At 36.0% G+C, this 20,938-nt stretch overlaps 1 protein-coding gene across 3 annotated transcripts in view; it reads left to right on the forward strand.

Annotated features, from left to right (window-relative positions):
• Window positions 1–585: 585 nt before the first annotated feature.
• The window catches only part of exp (expansion), a 541,237-nt gene continuing 520,884 nt past the window's right edge, over window positions 586–20,938 (forward strand). Inside the window, exon 1 of one of the 3 annotated variants that reach the window (XM_069822437.1) lies at window positions 586–1,057. In XM_069822437.1, the coding sequence (XP_069678538.1) occupies window positions 996–1,057 (62 nt within the window). In that variant the 5' untranslated portion in view covers window positions 586–995. The remainder of the gene's footprint in view (window positions 1,058–20,938) is intronic. The other 2 variants (XM_069822438.1, XM_069822436.1) reach the window with 2 other exon arrangements.

Raw genomic sequence — 20,938 nt, forward strand, 5'->3', positions numbered from 1 at the left:
GCGGTCTTGGTTCTGTGTGGAGTTGGAACTTCATTAGTAGAAGGGGTGGGAGTGAAGTACATTAAAAAACTCAGGTACAATAAAATTGAAGTAAAAATAAAATGATATCCCTGTACAACAGAAAGCCCTGTAAGGCAGGAACAGGTAATATGCTTACACCTTAAGGTGTAGAAGAATATGAAGATCACATCTTCAGCCAGATCCTGTTGCATTTTTAGTACCGTAAAATACGTAGTATATTAGGGCAGTTCCTGTTACGCGGATGTGATCTATTTCTTTGGAACATCCTTCTTGTATTTACTTCGTAAGAGAATAACAAGCTTTCCTCATCGTTCTGCGACTATAAACACAGCCAGGCCTATTAGAACGCTAGGAATATTAGGGACACGATGTACCTCAAGGCAGTATGAACGCAAGCGAAAGTTGGTCGTAGACGACGTCTATAGCTGCGTGCTTGCTCCTTAACGTAACGGCACAGTGGGGAGGAGAGAGTGGGGAGAAAAAGTGTAGGTAGTCAAGCCATTAAGGATTTCTACAAAAAATTCATTCTAAAAACTGCGGAGGAATAACTCGAGTGCTGCCGATATCAGTGCAGCAAATGAGTCTTCAGACTCAAGGTGACCGAGTGAAGTGGGTTGGCAGCACATCGCTGGTGACCATATCTAGCGAGACTTTCCACTTTTTTGCAGTGGAAGAAGAACATGTTCATTATACTTAGCATGTGTTTCTGCACGTCTTTTCGGTCAGTTGATTGACGAAAGAAAATAGCTTTTCGGTTTTAGAAGGAAGGATGAATAATTCTATATTTATTTATTAGTTTTCTGTTTTTATAACTACAAAAAAATAGTAAAATTTTGTGTGTTAAAGGCTCGAATCTTAATGGTGTGGTGAATTTTGTATTTCGAGTGTTGTGATTGTGAATTCGGAGTGAAGTGGAGGTGTTAGGATTTTTTCTGGTGAAATTTGGTGATCGGATTTAAATTTCTGTCGTCAAGATGATGTCTTTATACAGGACAATTAAGGGCACAGGCTCGCAGAAAAGGCCCCGCGAGAGAAGGTAAGCTTGTACAGATATTTACTTTATTTTATATCGAGGGCATGGAAGCAAAAGGCGTATCAACAAATGCAGCGTTATTGAAATATTTTAATAGAAACTGTTTATGTTTGAAAACAAACGTTTCAGAATTACAGTGGGCATGAGGAAGGATCAAAGAACGTACCTTGTTATGTAGACAAGGGTATGAAAAATTATTCTGTATTTAAATTACTGTAATGTAGGCTAAAGATGTAGTTTTGTTGATACGTCCTTCTGACATGATGCCCTCGATATGGTTAATCGAATAGTGAAGGCTAATGACAATTTAATTTAATTTATTGGTCTGACCCAACATTTTGGGTTTGCCCTGCGACACAGAATAGCTTACAATAAAATTTAAAATGAAAAATTATACAGACGTGGACAAATTATTAGCAAAATTTAAGATTTTTATTATATATTTTTACAAAATATGTTTCTTCAATTTAGACTACAGTTGACATTTTTTTGTATTTCCAAATTATTAGCAAAATTGAAGATTTGTATTGTATATTTTTCAAAATTTAACTCCTCAATTTGGACTACAGTTGATATTTTTGCATATATATAAATTATTAACAAAACTGAAGGTTTTTGTTGTATATTTTTACAAAATTCGATTCTTCAATTTGTACTACAGTTGACATTTTGGATATTCCGAAATTATTAGCAAAACTGAAGATTTTTGTTTTATATTTTTACAAAATTTGACTCTTCAATGCAGTTGACAATTTTGCTAATTTACAAATTATTAGCAAAATTGAAGACTTTTATTATATATTTTTACAAAACTTGACTCTTCAATTTAAACTACAGTTGACATTTTTGCATATTTCTGTCTACTGTAATGATGGAAATATCCAAAATTGTCAAATGTAGTCTAAATTGAAAAGTCAAATTTTGTAAACAGAATTATCATAAAAATTGTCCATTTTGTTAATAATTTGTCCACGTCTGTATAAACAGTTTTCAGACAAAATTTATTAAGATGTAAGAAAAAAATAGAACCAAATATAATTTAAATTGAATGTACACCATAAAGATGCTGACGAAATATCGCTACAGAAAATTTTATTATGGTGGTGACGATGGCATCTTGAAGATCTCTCGTCAGCTTGTATTTTTCCCTCCACTTTACAAAGGCTTTCGGAATGGTGCCTCTCGCTCCGAAGAAGAGACCGGTAACTGTGATTTTTTTCTATGTTGAATTTCGCCGATAGGAACTGAATCGTGGGCTCGTAGATTTGATTTTTCTCTTCGTTCACTTCAGATGGTTGAGTGGCTGAGATTTCAAATCTGATCGTAGGATCAATTATTTCGGCTGTCTGTTTATTTCTATTCATAGCTATGATATCGATCCGACGATTGCTTCCACCGTGAATACAATGAACTTCCTCTGAACGTCTAGATTTTTGGATCGAAGTGCATCTGCGATCATAGAACGTATGGTGTTGTGACGTTTTATTCTGAGTACTTCTCCCTGTGGGCAACTCCCAAGCACATGGCAAGCGATCAGAAATTGGAGTAAATAAAATTTTCAGTTCGCTGTGCCTCTTTTCACTGATCTTAATTGATACATCTTGACCAATGTCAAATGTTAAAAGAACTGTCAAGTAGCTACTGTATATTTTCTGACATTCGCCAATTAGGTGGACAAATTTTAAAATGTGAAGAGTTATATTATCGACTTTATTAAAATATATGTGGCAAATCTCAAACTTTGTTATAATATTTGACGATTCAACTCACAGTGCAAACTTGTTTTCTACTTCCAGTCGATTATCTTTTTGGTAATTATGCAGGACTCATCGGCCATGCCGCCATTTTTCTCACTCTCCTTTACCAGAATATCTGCGTGTATTACTGCACATTAATATTTCACAAGCTTGTATACTTAAATAATACTTTTCGCGATACAGGTCACATACGTTCCTAAATAAATACGTAACTTACAATATGAGACGGCCTGGTCGATGCGTTCTGCATAATTACTATTTTTTTTATCACTATTGAGTGTTGTGACATATCGGGAAGCTTCATTTAGTTAAAATAAATTTGTAGATATTGCAGAATTTATTTCGAAGTTCAAACAAGATAAAATTGAGTACAGTGACACAATGAATAAATCGCTTTTAAAATAATTGTAGAATGATTAAACGAACGATATTTTCATTACAGAGACAAGTTTCAGAGTATTTCTGTACTATTACTACGTTAAGGTACAAACATATTTACACCCTTCTTGGCTTCTAGTCGAGTATTACGTATCATAAAAAGATTGAACGCCGATGCTAATATCACACCGAAAATAAGGTTCGAAAGTTGCTGTGAAAGTGAAGGCGAGAATCTCTAACAGGTTAGGTTAATTTAGGCTTTTCGTATGTCTTGCATATACGAATCTGTGACAGGTTAGGTTAGGTTAGATGAGGTTTTTGGTATATCTTTATATGTGAATCAGTGGCAGGTTAGGTTAGGTTAGTTTAGGCTTTCGGTATGCCTTGCTTATACTAAGAATGTGCTCTTTCTTGCTGTCCGCTTTCCTTTGGTAACGCTATTATGAAGATATATCACTAATAGAATATGTCCGCTTCTAACCTAACCTAACCTAACCTTATCTAGCCTAACCTAACCTACCCTAACCTAGCCTAGCCTAGCCTAACCTAACCTAACTTCCGGATGGAATTCACACAGGAAGAAGTCGAGGAATAGAGAATACGAACGGTCTCGATAAAGTAAATTTAATAAATACCTACGCCAAAATATTTATATAGGTTAGTGGTCGGCAAAGATTACGTCTTATAAAAAGCTGCCCGCAATACACAGTGAAGGGACAGTAGGCGGGAGAGGATACCCAAACTGATTAACATTGAATGAACAAGGGGCGGGAAATCATACCTCACCTCTCCGCCCTGTTTGTGTATTAAGGGGTTGATTGGCGAATCACGAAATGCCGACCACTGATACAGGTAACAAAACTGTCATAATTTCTTATGATACATTTCACAGCAAAAAGTTGGTAACCTTCTGTTGTGGTTTTTGTGATTATCAGTAATAACAACTTCAGTGGAATGTTTGGGGAGCTATGATCAGCTTAAAGTTTTTATGAATGTTTAAGGCTGCATTTAAAGTTGAAATGTTAGGAAATACAATGCGATAGTACAATTCAGGCTTTAAAATTTGTTGGAGTTTTGAAAAATAATGTTACAAAAAGTAGCGTTATACATTGTAGGCTACTCGAACTTCTACGATTTTTTTTGGTCAGCCTATCACTGTATTGTCTAATGGCCTAATAAATTGAATTGAATTGAATTGCGAGTAAAAATATCATATAGACCACCATGAATAATTAACGTACTCCGGTGTGGTTATATGTACAGTTCGTAAATAACTTGACTGTAATTCAACGTAATGAATTGAAAAACCTGGTGCCTTATCTCGAGAATAAAATCTAAAATGATACATGAGATTGTTTACACAGCATTTTCCAGACAGTCTTTCATACGGCCCCCCTGTCAGTGATTGGAGTTGCTGGACACGTCAAGAAAACATAGGGGAAAAACCACCATTTATTTTACGCTACTTTTCCTCATTTGACTCCAGCTGAGAATGAGAATTTATTCGCATTTACATATGCACTTTGTTTGAGATATTTATTACTGGAGGGAAAAATAAATCGCCTGAAACAATCTTGTATAACACGTAGTATATATCAAGGGTTATCTTGTAACAGTCAAAACACCGAATTTCGTAAACCAAACGTGTGTAAACTTTCTTCTTAGAATTGTCAGCCTTCACTATAGGGAATGTAAAATTTTCCATTATGCCAATAAATAATTGAATAAATAAATGCATAAAGTATACATAAATACATGCGTACAGTAAATACATACATCCACACATAGGCTACATACCTAGACACAAAGAATGAATGGAATGGAATATCGGGAAGGGGGACACTACGATGCACCATTGCGAACTTTCAAAATTATTGCGCTAACCTTCAAGCTACGTGCTTCTCGAACACACACCGTCTGACTACACTAAGGTTCGTCTTCGCGCAGGCAACCCCACTCGTCCTTAGGCCGGCCCCCTCCGTACATCGCCAGTCGGTGTTCAATGCTGTGGAATGATGACGAAGTGGAGAAATGTTCAAGGAATGATGTAGTTGCCTAATGTGGAGAAACGGGAGAACCCCGAGAAAAAACCCCAACTGTGACCTTGTCCTTCACAAGTGTCACTATGAATTTTTTAATGAAAAATCTCAGACCTGACCGAGACGTCAATCCAGACCGTCTCTGTGACAGGCTGGAGGTCTGACCACTCAAACACCACAGGAAAAGTCTATCCTTAGAAAAGTATTGTTTATCTATCGGATATATACAGAGATATAAAACGATAGATAAACAATACTAGAGAAATAATAATAATAATAATAATAATAATAATAATAATAATAATAATAATAATAATAATAATAATAATTCTTTCTCATGATAGGGATCGATGGCGAGCTTATGTAAGGGCGGCAAAAGCCGTAAATAAATAGACATAATAATAATAATAATAATAATAATAATAATAATAATAATAATAATAATAATTCTTTCTCATGATAGGGATCGATGGCGAGCTTATGTAAGGGCGGCAAAAGCCGTAAGTAAATAGACATAATAATAATAATAATAATAATAATAATAATAATAATAATAATAATAATAATAATAATTCTTTCTCATGATAGGGATCGATGGCGAGCTTATGTAAGGGCGGCAAAAGCCGTAAATAAATAGACATAATAATAATAATAATAATAATAATAATAATAATAATAATAATAATAATAATAATAATAATAACAACAATAATAACAATAATAGTGCTTACATGGCAATGCAAAATATCGCTAAATATATGGAACTATATCCTATAACTCCATGTAGGCCTAATCCTTACCGCTATTTTCATTACCCTCAACAAAAAAGCCAAAAATCATCACTGTAACGGTAAGAGATCGTATATAAAAATGTGAAGGTGTGGCCTAGCATTAAGAAATCATGTGAACCAATTATGTATTGTTTGATTAGACTCTGTTCGTTAAGTGTTTAGACCTACATCTATTTTAATACCGTAAAAATATATATTTTACATAAAGACCACCGATAATTGTTATCAGCAACGATTATACTAATCGTACAAATTTCCTGCACACATTAAGTTTTATAAAGTATCATTTATTTAGTTCATTTAGTGTTCTGCCCAAGGACAGGTCTTTCACTGCAAACCCAGCTTTCTCCAGTCTTTCCAGTTTTCTGCCTTCCTCTTTGTTTCCTCATATGATCCATATATCTTAATGTCGTCTATCATCTGATATCTTCTTCTACCCCGAACTCTTCTCCCGTTCACCATTCCTCCCAGTGCATCCTTCAGTAGGCAGTTTCTTCTCAGCCAGTGGCCCAACCGATTCCTTTTCCTCTTCCTGATCAGTTTCAGCATCATTCTTTCTTATACAATATAAAAGTATTCAAAACAATACAGTGCATTTTTATTACACCAAGTTTAATTCGCCAGCTTTTTCTCGAAATGCCGCCAGCTAATAATTTTCTTTATCTCGCGATTCAAGTGCTAAAAGTGTAACTCATGTTTCATTTCTGAAAGTTAAAAACCGTGAACAATAACACACAGCTGCCATAAAATAGCGCTCTATTTAACTATGTACCGTGAACGTAAAACATGCAGACAGATGAAGAAGAGATGTGTAATGTTATTTATGTCTCTAAATTTCTCGGTAGAGACTTGAATTTTACCGATAACAAGTCAGTTATACGAAGGCTACCCGATTTAGGTCACTTTTGCAGAGTCACACGATCTCGTAAAAAAAGAAAAGACGCTAGAGAAGGATGTAGAATACCTCAGTATTTACTGAAACTATAAGTTAGATTACCATTCGACAGATAATGGAGAAAAAAAATGGGAGTATAAGAGTACAGTGCATCAGTTATTCATGGATTTCAAAAAGGCATATGACTCGGTTAAGAGAGAAGTTTTATATGGTATTCTTATTGAATTTGGTATTCCCAAGAAACTAGTTCCATTAATTAAAATGTGTCTCCGTGAAACGCACAGCAGAGTTCGTATAGGCCAGTGTCTATCAGATGCGTTTCAAATTCACTGTGGGCTAAAGCAAGGAGATGCACTATCACCTTTACTTTTTAACTTCGCTCTAGAGTATGCCATTAGGAAAGTCCAGGATAACAGAGAGGGTTTGGAATTGAACGGATTACATCAGCTGCTTGTCTATGCGGATGACGTGAATATGTTAGGAGAAAATCCACAAACGATTAGGGAAAAGACGGGAATTTTACTGGAAGGAAGTAAAGAGATAGGTTTGGAAGTAAATCCGGAAAAGACAAAGTATATGATTATGTCTCGTGACAGGAATATTGTACGAAATGGAAATATAAAAATTGGAAATTTATCTTTTGAAGAGGTGGAGGAGTTCAAATATCTGGGAGCAACAGTAACAAATATAAATGATCCTCGGGAGGAAATTAAACACATAATAAATATGGGAAATGCCTGCTATTATTCGGTTGAGAAACTTTTATCATCCCGTCTGCTGTCGGAAAATCTGAAAGTTAGAATTTATAAAACAGTTATATTGCCGGTTGTTCTGTATGGTTGTGAAACTTGGACTCTCACTTTGAGAGAGGAACAGAGATTAAAGGTGTTTAAGAATAAGGTGCTTAGGAAAATATTTGTGGCTAAGAGGAATGAAGTTACAGGAGAATGGAGAAAGTTACACAACACAGAACTGCACGCATTGTATTCTTCACCTGACATAATTAGGAACATTAAATCCAGACGTTTGAGATGGGCAGGGCATGTAGCACGTAGGGACAATCCAGATATGCATATGGAGTGTTAGTTGGGAGGCCAGAGGGAAAAAGACCTTTGGGGAGGCCGAGACGTAGATGGGAAGATAATATTAAAATGGATTTGAGGGAGGTGGGATATGATGATAGAGAATGGATTAATCTTGCTCAGGATAGGGACCAATGGCGGGCTTATGTGAGGGCGGCAATGAACCTCCAGAAAGTAAGTAAGTAATAAGTTAGATTACCTGGAATGGTTTAGTGTTACGTCCCAAAGGATAAGAGAGTTCAATGCAAACTTGGAAAACTATAGGGATGTCTGAATATCAGGAACAGGGAAAATGCTGAAACAGTGAAATCCAAGAGGACGGAAGACGGAAAGTGAACTGTGTCTAGTATTTTTCTAGAATGATAAATATGCAATGGATGGATCGTGAGATCTGTTGCCAGTATATGAAATTCTCATAAACTAAGCAATACGACTCCTTCAAACCTTCAGTAGCTGATAATTTATTTCGAACATGCCTTGTGAATGGAATCCACAGTTTAATGCTATCCAACGTGGGATCTTGACACAAAAGAAATGCTCTTAGAATTTTACTTACATGTTTGAATAGCGGCTCCGTCACTATCTGTAATATGTTGTTCCTCTTGAAGAGTTACGGATATTCATGAATTCCAATTCGATCGAATTCAGTATTTATCTCGTTTCTGCATTCTGAAGTAAAACGTGGTGCTCATCCGCTGCAGGGTGTGGCATCAGATTCCCTTTAAGGTATAAGCACTGTATGTGTATATACTTCAATGCTGTTTAAATAAGGTTTTTAATACAAGATGGCTATAAATTCTCAACAGATAAACAAATCTCTTCATTTCTTTCCCTCCTTTCCGATCTCTTATCTTCCTTTCTCCCCTCACTTTCCTCCTCTTCTCTTTTGTTTTCCCTTAGTTATTTAACAACGCTGTATCAACTACTAGTTTATTTAGCATCGATGGGAGTGGTGATAGGGAGATGGTATTTGCCAAGATGAATTGTCCATGGATTACCTAATATTAGCTTTACGATGAAAGAGTAATGGAACGGAGAAAAATTACCTCCGGTACCAGGATTTGAACCCGGGTTTTCAGCTCTACGTGCTGATGCTTTATCCACTAAGCCACACCGGATACCCACCTCGGTGTCGGACAGAATCGTCTCAGTTTAAGTTCCAACTCTTGGGTTCCCTCTAGTGGCCGCCCTCTGCACTACGTCATAGATGTCTATGAACGTAGGACCGAAGTCCACACATGTGCTGAGGTGCACTCGTTATGAGTGACTAGTTGGCCGGGATCCGACGGAATAAGCGCCGTCTTCAATCACTCAAGGGAACCCAAGAGTTGGAACTTAAACAGAGACGATTCTGTCCGACACCGAGATAGGTATCCGGTGTGGCTTAGTGGATAAAGCATCAGCACGTAGAGCTGAAAACCTGGGTTCAAATCCCGGTGCCGGAGGGAATTTTTCTCCGTTCCATTACTCTTTCAGCGTATGACGACGCAGAATATCTGCATGGAAATATCATATGTACTTCGGTACATCCAAATAATATATTAGCTTTACGGTTGGAGAAAACGTCAGAAAAAGCCCAACCAGGTAATCAGTCCAAGCGGGATCGAACCTGCGCCCAAGCGCAAGCGCCCTAGCTTCTGACAAGCAAATATTCTCATGGGAGCAGATAAAAAGTCAATTTTTTTCTTCCACCATTAATAATGTCAAAACAAGTGCTTATACAAATTTTGATCACTCGAGGGTCGGAAAAAATAAGTTTTCCTGGGTCAGTTTACAGAATGAAAACTTAATTTCATGGAAAGATTTATTGGAACGTCGGCTCGGCAGCGTAGTCGGTATAGCGCTAGCCTTCTGTGTTCTAGGTTGCTAGTTCGATCCCTATTAGCTTTACGGTTGGAGAAAACGTCAGAAAAAGCCCAACCAGGTAATCAGTCCAAGCGGGATCAAACCTGCGCCCAAGCGCAAGCGCCCTAGCTTCTGACAAACAAATATTCTCATGGGAGCAGATAAAAAGTCAATTTTTTTCTTCCACCATTAATAATGTCAAAACAAGTGCTTATACAAATTTTGATCACTCGAGGGTCGGAAAAAATAAGTTTTCCTGGGTCAGTTTACAGAATGAAAACTTAATTTCATGGAAAGATTTATTGAAACGTCGGCTCGGCAGCGTAGTCGGTATAGCGCTAGCCTTCTGTGTTCTAGGTTGCTAGTTCGATCCCGGCCCAGGTCGATGGGATTTAAGTGTGCTTAAATGCGACAGGCTCATGTCAGTAGATTTATTGTCACGTAAAATAACTCTTGCGGGACAAAATTCCTGCACACCTTAGACGCTGATATAACCTCTACAGTTGCGACCGTCGTTAAATAAACCATGATTAAAAAAAAATTATTGGAACAGATACAGCAATTGTTGAGCTATTTTTCAACATATTCCCCACCTTAATTGAGACATCTGCCATACCGTGGGGTCAATTTTTGTATCCCTGTGTCGTAGAAGTCTGCCACCTAGGATCGGAACCAGTGTGTGACAGCCGTCTGCACCTCTCTGTCGATCCCATGATATGACAGATATCTCAGTTCCAGTGGGGAATATGTTGCAAAATAGCTCAACAGTTATTGTATCTGTTCCAATACATTTTTCCAATGTAATTGTGTTTTCTTTCTGTAAACGGCCTCAGGGAAACTTATTTTTAAGGCCCTCGTAATTACGCTTCAAAATTTGTATAAGCACTTGTTTTGACGTTATTAGCATGGTGGAAAAAAAAAAAACTTTTCTATCTGTCCCCATGATAATGTTTGCTTTTGAGCTACGCCTGTGGCCTCTCATCTTGTCTTCTTTTTCCCATTCTTTTCTTCATTTCATTCTTTCCCTTTTCTTGTCCTTTATTTTTCAATGGCGAATATTAGGAGAAGAAACTTTGTATTGGCTCGCAAATGGCTCATATGCGGGCCCATGTTGACTGAGATTTTTCTACTTGTATTATTAGTGTATAATATTTATCCTTAAAATTTTCAGTCCACACCTGTGGAGTAACGGTTAGCGCGTCTGGCCGCGAAACCAGATGGCCTGGGTTCGATTCCCGATCGGGGCAAGTTACCTGGTTTCCCGGAGTTTTCCCTCAACCCAATATGAGCAAATGCTGGGTAACTTTCGGTGCTGGACCCCGGACTCATTTCACCGGCATTATTAGGCCTACCTTCATATCATTCAGACGCTAAATAATCTAAGATGTTGATAAAGCGTCGTAAAATAACCTACTTTACACACATTACATTTTTGACCATCTGAAAGACTCAGTGTGCCAAGTGAAATTAAATTTAAATTGAAATAATTATCAGGAAACCATATCTTTGTCTGAATTTATTGAATTAACTCCGGGCACCGTCTTCTTCAGTCTCTGAAATCGAACTCGTAAACTCCCATAGCAGAACGAAGAGATCCTAATCCATGGACTGCAACCTTAGATAATGTTTGTATATACTTTCTATCTCTGTCGAAATACCGCGAACTTTAATTACTGTACTCTGAATAGATGGACATAATTGTGTACTGCTGTGTAATAAATAATAATTAACTTGGAGGAAGAGATGAGCATTATGACATAACGCACTGTATAATTATAGGAAGCGCTCTTCAAGCAATTTCATTCGCTTATATTTTTCAGACCATGCATCCTACTATTGAGTCCTCCGCTGTGACAACAAATCCAGAGGACCCGGCTCGATTTCCGGCAGAGCAATTTACCTTTAATTCACAGGACCCAAGTCTGTGTCCTCTTTGGCTGGATGTCTGGATTATAATGGAACTAGTGGCTTGTGCAGCAAATGCTGCAAACTAAGTTCATTAGACGTTCAAATAAAAATTTTTCAGATTTATTTTCAATGAAGAATACCAGACATTTTGAAAGTTATTGCTTCCATTATAATGAAACATACCCCCTCTGAATTTTTTTTTATGCCAAATACTTTTTCTTGAACTTATCCACCTTCAGTTTTTGAGTTTCAACGCGAAAACGCAAGTAACAATGATAGGACTATCAGTGGGAGTAAAGCAGTAAATTTTAGATCATTGTGGATTGTAGGCGAAAGTTAAAAAAAAAAAAAAAATGTCAGGTTTACTATGCTTGCGAACAATAGACATAGCCTAGTATATTGGTATAGCTGCTGCATGTAGAGCTTGAAATGTAGAAGGTAAAATCATTTTATCCTGCTAAGAGATCTTGCTGAAATGATCGGGAGATTACAAAATTTTGTAGGCCTCTTATTTTATCAGTAAGTAATACCTTTTGGTCTTTCCTTAGGAACTGAAATTTTTGCGCTCTCTCGACCCAATACTGAAGACGATGACGCATATAAATATTTGCACCACACCGCCATTAAGTAGGCCTATACGAAAAAGACCTAACCCCACTTGATTAATAACTATAAAAATATTTGAATTTTAATGACAATATTATTATCTTACGTAAGTTTTGTAGTTATATATGCTATAAAGCCGCCACTCAGTAAATTATAGAAATGAAGATCTAATTTAAGATATTCTCTACATCTACTTATATAACCTCAAAACGTTTCACTTTCATATCATCAATATAGCATTAATATGTATAATTAATGAAAAATAGTCACATCATGGCATTAACTCTAATAATATTTCATTTCTAATGGTAATAATGTCATCAAACCACTTCAAGTTTTGTAGATTTTAATATCTAATACACAGCTGTACCCAGAAAATTACAAACCGCAGAATCAGACCTGTGAATTATTTTTAGTAAATCTTAAAGTTTTTAATAACCAATTGAATTTGAGCTCTAAATATGTCGGCAAACCTGCAGATAATGGCCTTCGTGTAATAGCGAATTGATTATTGTAGTGTATGTTTTATTTTTTTCTGAAATGCAATTAGTTCTCAAACTGACGAAAGATGGATTTTGGAAAATAGGAAAATCATGTAGGAAAATGGACATTTCACTGAAAACTACTATTTTTCTGAAAAACTTTGGGTTTCAAGCTTGAAAATGAGGGGTCATTTATTAAAATCCGTTCAGCCGTTTTCCCGTAATTTCCATTACCAGTTCAAATTATATATATAGGCTAGATGTAGAATAAATGCATGCGGACTTAGGACCGTTCACACAAGCAGCAGATGAAAAGCGGTACGAAATCCATGTTTGAACGGTATTCCGTGATATAGGTTTACATCGGTAGTAGAACTGTGAACTTGTCAATACGGTAAAATATGAAAGCTAAAAATATCTGCCATTCCTGACTTGAGAGATCATTTCAGAATTATCTGCACGTAATCATCTCTAACAACAACGGCCGCTCTTTCCTTGAAGGATCGTGCAGACGTCCTATGATTCGCACATAATGGAATGTACGGAGATGAGACTAGCACGGTCTTTATCCTTCCGAAGATGTTGCATAAGCGCATAGGCAGCTAACGGTAAACGGTGTGGTAAATGTTGCCGAATGGAAGGACAACGCTATTGCAGAACTGTTGCCGCAACGTTTGGGAACTAACGTATCTGTGTAACCCTGCAGAGGACGAGGCGAAGCGTATGGTAATTGAAAAGTGACGATGAAGAGCGGATAATAGTTTTATATTTTCATGATCGCAATAAACAATTTTAAATTCAAGGTAAAGCAGAAACGTTAGAGTTTTATTGGTTTATAGCTGTTCACCTTCAATATCGAGGATGATCATTACGTAAATATGAAAGGTCTGGTGCATATACTGTATGTATTGTGAAGTTGCAGGATTGGCATCTAACATGTAAAGAAATAAAAATAAATATTAAAATGGACGGAGGATAAGTAGACGTTAGCGATATTTGTAAGGAGACTTGGACGTTAAAAATTATTATTATTATTATTATTATTATTATTATTATTATTATTATTATTATTATTATTATTATTATTATCGAATATGAATCTGTAGCTTGGAACTCGATTACAACTACAGACTCGGCTAAATTAGAAAATATACAAAAAAATATATATCTTCATGTTCATTCAGATTTCTGCCCATTAATTCCGGGTACAGTTATGAGAGAAAATGTGAATATTTTAATTGCCAAAATCTACGTGCTAGACGCCATAAGCTAGATTATCTGTTCTTTTGTAAAGCCCTCAAAGGTGATATGTCCTGTGACTCTTTCTTAAACAATATTACCTTACGTATTCCAACAAAAGATATGAGAGCCCACAAACTTTTCTATATTAGAAATTTGAAATTTCTTTCACCAGTGTCCAGATGCATTAAAAATGCCAACATGCATAGCTGCGAATTCGATCCCTTCAATGTATAGATTTAGTTTGCTCTTGGCAACGATTTATCATTTATGTATTCTTTTAGGCATTATACTCAATTATCATTGTCTCATAGTATTCTTAGTTATGTATTTTAAAGTCATCCATTATTTATCCATTCATCATCATTATTGTAATTGTATTTATGTGTAATGATTATTTTTGTATTATGTTTTTGTTATATTCCTTGTGCTGAACTGTAATTGGCCACTGGCTGTTGTACAGCACATTAAATATAAAAATAAATAAATAAAATAAATTATTATTATTATTGTTATTAGTATTATTACCATTATTATTCGCTTTCTCATTAAATTAAACATGAATGGAAATAATTGTTTTGCTTGAAAAGAAGTGGCTTCGAGATCTCCACTGAAATTCACGCATTCAGCATCCCGCCTACTGAAAACTGGTTTTGCAGTCTCTCAGTAAGTCTGTATACAGCTATTTCTCCTATAATATTGCACGTATTTTGTTTATAATCAATATTAATTCAATTTATCCGAAAATAAAGCGCATGAAATGTAATACTGCTTACTAAGATATTAATGAATCTTTACCTGAAGTCTGAAACACGCAATGGCGATCAACTACGGAAAAATCTGTCGAAAACACATAATGGCTTTCCTAGTGATATTTCATAATACGCAGAATAAATAGAAAAAAGTAAAAGGTGAAGTTGGTATCAATCAAGAAGTTGTAATATTTGCTAAGATTAATTATAGGCCTATAATAGTACGAGGGTTGATCCCTGTGCTGTAGCCCTGACCCACTTATAGTTGAAAAAATTAATCTTTCCTCATTTTTCCACATGGGTCCCTGCTAGATTGATGCACTTTTCCTAGCAATGCTCGGACATTTCTATAGCTTCCTGGAAGAAGGCTTGTCTACCCTCTGCAGACCATTGATTTACGGACTGCATGACTTCATTATTGCAAGAAAATTTCTTCCCACGCAAGTGTTCTTTGAGTTTTGAGAATAGCCTGAAGTCCCTGGGTGTCAGATGTGGTGAATAGGGTGGATGCTGCAGTAATTCAAATCCTTCTGTTGAAATTGCAGCTATTGCAACTAAGGACTTGTGACTTGGAGCATTGTCTTGGTGGAAAAGAAGCTTTCATTTCAACTTGCCATGACGTTTCTCCTTGATAGTATCCCACAAATTTTCAATTAAATCTGGATAATAAAGGCCTGTTATTGTGGCTCTTTTCTGCAAATAATCTGTCAAAATAACACCTTGGACATCTAGAGAGCAAAACCTTGCCTGCTGATGGCTGCACCTTGAATATTTTAGGAGTCGATGATCCCCTATGTTTGCACTCCGTACTTTGAATTTTGGTTTCAGAGCCATAGTGGTGAATCCATAGTCAAAAATCGTTCAAGAATTTTTCTTTTTTGTTTCCTCTAAAATTAGTGAAATGCTGCTCATTTCATTTTGTGACGAGAATGAACTTAGCATAGAGCATTCATTCACTTTTTAAAATTTTAATGTAATTATGTAAGTAGTTTTTAAAATATAATTTTAAGATTATCAAAATCCGGACTCTAATCGTCACCTTCTTTTTGGAATTGAGTCCCTTCATTTCGTTTTGTGACAAGTAACAACTAACATAGGACATTCAGCCACTTTTTAAAATTTAAATATAATTGTATAAGTATTTTCTTTTTGTAATTTTAGATTATAAATATCCGGACCCTAACCGTCACTTTCTTTTTGGAATTGAGTCCTCCATTTCGTTTTGTGACGAGTATGAACTAGCATAGGACATTCAGCTACTTTTTAAAATTTTAATGTAATTGTATAAGTAGTTTTTTTGTTGTAATTTTAGATTATCAAAATTCAGACATTAATCGTCATCTACCTCTAGGAATTATTATAAAAATTCGGCCCTTCACTTCATTTTGTGACGAGTATGAACTAACATAGGACATTATGACATTTAAAAAAAATTTATTGTAATTATATCCGTCAGAGATCTCATGGTCTAAAGGACGAAGTTCATGATGATGATAGTGTAATTTTAATATAGGCCTATTAGGTAGTTTTAAAGACAATTTATGAACCCACTACCCCTTATTACAAAACATCATATAAACTCAGGGATATAGAAGTCATCGGATTAATGGTGGGCGCTAGAGGGACCATAACAAAACAATTTGTGTCATTCTGTCATAAATTTGGAGTCCCAACAACAACAATTAAGAAAATTTCTATTGTAGCTTTGAAGGGTTCTCTACAGATTTTTCCGCGACACTTGTACTTCAATTCAAATTACAGTTGTATTTTCTCATTCTATTTTTTATCTGTATTTTTTTTTATTTTACTGCAAATTTTCATTGTTGTAAAACATTATCTACTGTAAATTTCAGTTTACTGTAAACAAATTTCTTGTAAGACATTTTTAATGTCACACCTTAAATGTTACTGATTAACATTCTTAGTCTTTGGCGACCTCACCAAGTTGAGGAAGATTCGATATTATTTTAGATTGTCAAAATCCGGACCGTAATTATCACCTTCTTTTTGGAATTGAGTCTTTCATTTCGTTTTGTGACGAGTGTGCACTAGCATTGGACATTCAGTCACTTTTTAAAATGTTAATATAATTAATTATTATTTACTTAATTTTTTTTTAAAGAAATTACAGAAATTCGACCCTTCACTTCGTTTTGTGTTGAATATGAACTAACACGAGTAGCAGAATCTTCTTGTGATGTGGTTACCATTGTGTGGTCCACATCTGTGGAGTAACGGCTGGCGCATCTGGCCGCGAAACCAGGTGGTCCGGGTTCGAATCCCGTTGTGGGCAAGTTACCTGGTTGAGGTTTTTTCCGGGATTTTCCCTCAAGCCAATATGAGCAAATGCTGGGTAACTTTCGGTGCTGACTCCGGACTCATTTCACCGGCATTATCTATCAACTTTATCTCATTCAGACGCTAAATAACCTAAGATGTTGATAAAGCGTCGTAAAATAACCTACTTAAAAACCATGGTGTGAGGTCAGCACTTAAAACAGTACAACATAAACACAAGCTTCTACTCTCCCGTGGAAATCGAATTGTATCTGTGGCTACAAGCTCTACTATCTGAGTCACACTCAAGGAATCGTACATATTCAGCTTCTGCTTATGTTAGGAAACCTTGCAAGAATCCCGAGCCTCAGACTGAAAGCTCTGCTCTACATTGACGTGGCCAATTAGCATTTTTAAATAAGAGCGATCATGTTGGAATTTCGAAAAGCAATTTATCGCTTGGCAAAGACTCAAGGTCCAATAGCGGACTGACTACCTGTATTTAGTCACCGTTCTGGCTACTCCGGGATTCATGCGATATTGCAGCTCTCTTGTCCTTAATGTCGCCTTGATTGTGTCAGAACCAATCCCGTCGCAGAACAGGATTCCACAGGTTCGATTTAGAGTTGTAGTATTTCTAGCCTTCCAGTGTGACTCATTTTCTCGTAGCCTGGTTTCCAGTCTTCTACAAAATGTTTTAGTATAAAATATTTACCTCACTTTTGTTTTCTTGTTGCATCCTCCACTAAATACTGCGCGAAAGTTTGAATGTGTTTTACAGAGTAAGCAAAAATTGGTGGACACGTATTCCAATATGCGATTCGTTGGCGAAAATCAAGATAATTTTCTATTTTTCTTTTCACCTTTACACGGAGGATGGGCCCGAAGACTTGCATCGCAGCCTGAGGCTTATTGTGCTTACCAATCCTTTCTGTGGTAATGGTGGTTGAAGTCCGAACAGTCGCTCTCCTCTAGGTATAGTTCGGGTTTTCTTACTTAAGTCGCTTTATATCCTAAGTGTGAAACCTAATCATTTTTCCCTTAGTACTAAATATTCTACTGGATTGAATGATTTTCTAATTATCAGGTTGAATTTTCTTTGGCAACTTTGTTTCGAATTTCGACACTGACATATAGGCCTACTATAACCGGCAGTTACTATCGAACTGCTATATTGACCCCATTATTTGCTTTTGTAAAAGAGTCCATGAAACGAAAGTTACTAGTGAGTGTTTTTTTAAGTAGGTTATTTTACGACTCTGTATCAACATCCTAGGTTATTTAGCGTTTGAATGATATGAAGATGATAATGACGGTGAAATGAGTCCGGGGTCCAGCACCTAAAGTTACCCAGCATTTGCTCAATTTGAGTTGAGGGAAAACCCCGGGAAAAACCTCAACCAGGTAACTTGCTCCGACCGGGACTCGAACCCGGGCCACCTTGTTTCGCGGCCAGCCGTGCTAACCGTTACTCCACAGGTGTGGACAGTGAGTGTTTCTTGAAATTTGGACGTAATTAGTAATAATAACAATAATAATAATAATAATAATAATAAATAAGCATAATATTATGAAATATTACAGAAATAAAAATAAATAAATAGTGTAACTTACATTTTAAAGTGATATTCGATTATCGGAGTTCGTATTAATCATTTCATGTCTTAAAAGAAAGTACATTTTAATATTACATCAATCAATCAATCAATCATAAATTAATAAATAAACAAAGCAAACGAACGAACAAACAAATATGTAAGTAAATAAATACATAAATTAATTAATTAATCAATGAAAATTATTGTTGTTGTTTCAGTACATAGCATTGTGATTTTACATGGGTAACAGTTGGCAACATTTAAAAGACGCTATATTAGCTTTTTAGGAACTAATCTTGCTTGAACCCCACTATATCATGACTCAGTTACGTAGTGCTATCTATTTTAGCCTAGGTTGAAGGTTCGGTGAAGTCTCTAGAACGCTCTTTCCTTCCTCAAGTATTTCATGTATGTAGATAATATGTTTAATACAGTGCTTATATTCTGCAGTATTTCATACTGTAATTCACTTTGAAGTGCACAGTGATGAGCGAGTAAAGTATAGTTTACTGGTTCATTAATATTATTACTATGCAGTTATAAATAAATATGATTTAAGTAAAGTTAATACCTCAAATGAGTTATTTTCGAAACTGTGTTCGGTACACAATTCTGAAAAGAAAAAAAAACTACATTCAATAGTAGCAGAGAAAAATCTGTGAATTCGATTAGCCGAAGTGCCCTGTTAATCGGCAATACCTTACACACTGTGGGCCGTTCCAGGGATCTGTAGAGTAGAAAGACGAAATAAGACCTCTGCGCAAATGGTATGTGGGAGGGCAGAACCAATGACCGCTCTGGGCGGAGGCATAGGTTGAACGAAGCTACCAATCGCTTGCAGGAAGGGGATCATTTCTATCTGAACACTCTACCACGAACATCTTACCCCTGAGCGGCCTCGAGCTGATGCTACCCGCAATACACTCGGGTACAGATAGACTCCGCCCCCATATGCGCCAAGTCTCTACATCAGACGTCTCAATAGGGCCTTCTCGGAGCACTTCCTCTTTTTTAATGTAAGAGTGGAACAAGATGCGGAATCAGTTCGTGTATCTTCGGATGACATCATTGACCGCGACGTTTGAATTGACATCTGCAACCTCTACGATGTAACTGTCAGTCTTCGTGTTCATCTCCGAGGAAAGAATGTCCTTATTACCGCAAATGTATGAAGAAATAAAATCTTTCATGGGGAAAGTGAAATTGTAGGAGTCGCAAGTTTCAGTGGTAACTGTTACCACTTCATTAATCTAAAATTGTTACCTAATTTGAATCAAGACCAGTGTAACAAATAGGTATAGTGAAGTACTGAAGGACTTCAGGACAGAATATTTGAGACCAGATTTAAGATTTGAATAGTTCTAATTTAAAATAATTATTTGTGAATTTCTAAGATGTTTTGATTATTTTAAATTATTGAAAACATTACGAAACATATTCTTTAACTATTATTGTAATTAATATATTAATATTGGCGTATCATAAGAATACGTACTTTAACAACCAACAAGTTTAATTGTAATTTAATTATTGTTATTTAATTTAATTTTATTAAATATAGTATAAACTTAAAAAAAAGAGCGATACCGAAAACCATTTACTAGAAATGAAGTATTGTTGTTGTTTAGTCAACTCTCCGAAGACAAGTCTGAACCTCACGAGTGACACCAACAAGGCACCACTTATGAGGCAACTATACCAGGAGATAATAGGGTAGGGTGGCCAGTTCCTTGTGCTTAAATAATTACGTAACATGTATGGTTCTTCATGCTTCAGATGTCTTCTTTTTACTCACTGATATGTAATTAGAAAATAAATGTATTATTATTATTATTATTATTATTATTATTATTATTATTATTATTATTATTATTATTATTATTATTATTACCGCAAACTACTTAAGAAATTCCTTCCGAAAACATCCGTCTATTGTGACAGTACAACTCAAAAGTGTAGCTTTGTGGCATTTGTCCCGCGACAGTTACAACTTAGCTCGCTCACGCTTGTAACATGAATCAACGATCGGCTATCTTCAGGTATTGCGCTTATCTCTTCAGCTAACTACGCTATCTACACTTACTCTCTGTAACAACTTTCATGCGTTGGCCTTGAGACGCCTGCTTTACATATTCTTGGGACAAACCATAGTCAGACTGCGATTGGTACTGCACACTGTCATCATCAGTGTACTCTCCAGGCTGTAGGGGATGGAGAAAAGAGAAACATGTGATA

Source organism: Periplaneta americana, chromosome 3 (assembly GCF_040183065.1).
Source record: "Periplaneta americana isolate PAMFEO1 chromosome 3, P.americana_PAMFEO1_priV1, whole genome shotgun sequence".
In the NCBI taxonomy this organism is placed as follows: Eukaryota; Metazoa; Arthropoda; class Insecta; order Blattodea; family Blattidae; genus Periplaneta; species Periplaneta americana.